This window comes from Rhinichthys klamathensis, unplaced genomic scaffold (assembly GCF_029890125.1).
Source record: "Rhinichthys klamathensis goyatoka isolate OS25496 unplaced genomic scaffold, OSU_Roscu_1.1 h1tg000481l_1, whole genome shotgun sequence".
Taxonomy (NCBI): Eukaryota; Metazoa; Chordata; class Actinopteri; order Cypriniformes; family Leuciscidae; genus Rhinichthys; species Rhinichthys klamathensis.
In genome coordinates this window covers 1-2,500 of record NW_026606968.1, presented here as the reverse complement: position 1 = coordinate 2,500, position 2,500 = coordinate 1, and the positions used below count along the sequence as shown (strand labels likewise).

General features: G+C 41.8%; 1 protein-coding gene across 1 annotated transcript in view; it reads right to left on the bottom strand.

Moving 5' to 3' along the window:
* LOC130072177 (endothelin-converting enzyme-like 1) overlaps nt 1-291 on the bottom strand; it is a gene marked incomplete at its 5' end in the record, with an annotated part of 3,342 nt that extends 3,051 nt beyond the window's left edge. Inside the window, one exon of the mRNA XM_056237142.1 lies at nt 136-291. Coding sequence (XP_056093117.1) covers nt 136-291 — 156 coding nt within the window. The remainder of the gene's footprint in view (nt 1-135) is intronic.
* Nucleotides 292-2,500: the final 2,209 nt, after the last annotated feature.

The following is a 2,500-nucleotide window of genomic DNA, read 5'->3' as shown; positions in this document are numbered from 1 at the left end:
CTCGGGCTGCTAGAATGAAAATCACTCACTACTCACTATAGGCCTGGGTCAAAATGGGCGGGCCCAGACCTGCCCAATGGTAGCCCGCGGGTGGTGTGTGTGTGAGTGAGTGAGAGTGTGTGTGTGTGTGTGTACCCTCTGGTTGTACACAGTGAAGTTGTCGTAGAGTTTGACGATACACTCCGTCTTCTTCTGGAACTTCCTGTACGAGTCTTCGGTCCACCACTGCTTCAGGTTGCCATAGCGATCGTACTGCCCACCTATCAGCAGACAGGGAGAGGTCACATGACCCTAAATCACAACATGACATCACATGCCACAATCCACACGGTGATGGATCGTGCGTCTCCGGATCAGGATCAGCGTGTGGTCGAGCGCATTGGACTGGGATCAGTGTTCCTGGTTTAACTGTAGCGTTCAGTTATCCGCTTACGCTGAGTCAAGAGGCAAGAAAGATATCGAGATTTTAAGGAATTACTTGAAGATTTTAGAGCTTTATCTTCTGCTAAAATAAACTGCAGCAAACGTGAAGCTTTAATAAGAGGAACGGAGCATTCCTGTCCCTGATGGTCCCTCAGCTCTATAAACTCCAGGTTCTTCAGTTCTTCAGTTTGCATTGTATCAGATACTGTGTTCACATTTGTTTCGATTGTTACCCTCTTTGAATCTCTTATTTAGAATTTTTCAAAACAGTTTAAATATATTAAGTCTCTAAGTGAGTCCTGCACCTTTTCCCAATTTTTTAATTGGTCAAGCGAAGTTAACTATTTAAATTGAAAAATGAAGATAAAAGAATTAATATAGTAGAATTGTTCAAAGCTTTGGTAGAATCCAGAGTTAAAATAGAGTATGAATTTTATAAAATGAATAATGATATGCTATTTAAAAAAAAGAAAGTGGTGTATAAATGCTAATTTTATTTTTGTGAATGATGATGAATTAGTGTTTCAGTGGTACTGCTGAAATTTGAAGAATTAATATTGAATTTAAAATTTAAAATTAAGTATTGTTATTAATTATGGAAATGTGATGATTATTGTATAACATGATAGGATAATAAAAAGTGTAAACATCTCTCTCTCTCTCTGTCTGTCGTGTGTGTGTGTGTCTCTCTCTCTCTCTCTCTCTCTCTCTCTCTCTTCTCTCTCTCTCTCTCTCTCTCTCTCTCTCTCTCTCTGTCTGTCGTGTGTGTGTGTGTGTCTCTCTCTCTCTCTCTCTCTCTCTCTCTCTCTCTCTGTCTGTCGTTTGTGTGTGTGTGTCCTCTCTCTGTCGTGTGTGTGTCTCTCACCCCAGTCGGTCGTATCCGTGTGTGAGCTCATGTCCGATGATCGCACCGATTCCTCCGTAGTTCAGTGACCTGAGATAGAAGAAACACTGAGTCTTCTGGCATTACAGCAGGCTACACACACACTCACACACACACACACACACACACACACACACACACACACAACATGTTGTGTTTTCATGTTTTATGGGGACTTTCCATAGACATAATGATTTTTATACTGTACAGGACTGTATATTCTATTCCTTACACTAACCCTATCCCTAAACCTACCCATCACGGGAAACATTCTGCATTTTTACATTTTCAAACAACATCACTTAGTATGATTTATAAGCTGATTTCCTCCATGGGGACCAAAAAATGTCCCCACACGAACAAGGATTTCGGATATTGCCATCCTTGTGGGGACAATTTTGTCCCCCATAACGTAGGGTTTACCAGGCCACTCATACACACACACACACACACACACACACACACACACACACACACACACACACAAACACACACACACACACACACTCACTCACCACACACACACACACACACACACACACAAACACACACACACACACACACACACACACTCACTCACACACACACACTCATACACACTCACACACACACACCTGGGTCTATTACAGCGCTGTGAACAGGAGAGGCAGCAGAGACTCAAACACTCTCTCTCTCACACACACAGGAATATTGATCTGGAATAATCACACACTCACTGAGGGGAATTCGGGATCATAGAGAGTCGGCTGGAGAATTCCTGCAGGAAACACTGAAGAGAGAGAGAGACTTTAGACTCGCCCACTGTTACTGTTACAGTGTTCATCACAAATGATTTATCGGTGCACATGATTATTGTGTTACAATCTTGAATCAGAATAACTTCCTCTTCGCTGATGACGAGGGCGGGGCTTAACCTGTCACTCACATGAGATCAGCCAATAGCAAACCAGAACCAGCCAATCAGCTCCCCAGACACAAGTCAAGCCCCGCCCACATGTGTTCCTGAAGCGACTAGCACACCTTCCCTCTCATTACACATATTATTTTTCAGGTTTACTAAACAAATAAACGGCATTCATTTGAAATAGAATCATTTGTAAAATTTTAAATATCTTTACTGTCATTTTTTGATCAATTTACAGTTTTTTCAATTGCTAACATCCTTTTGGTCCAAACTGTAGTCACATTTTCAAA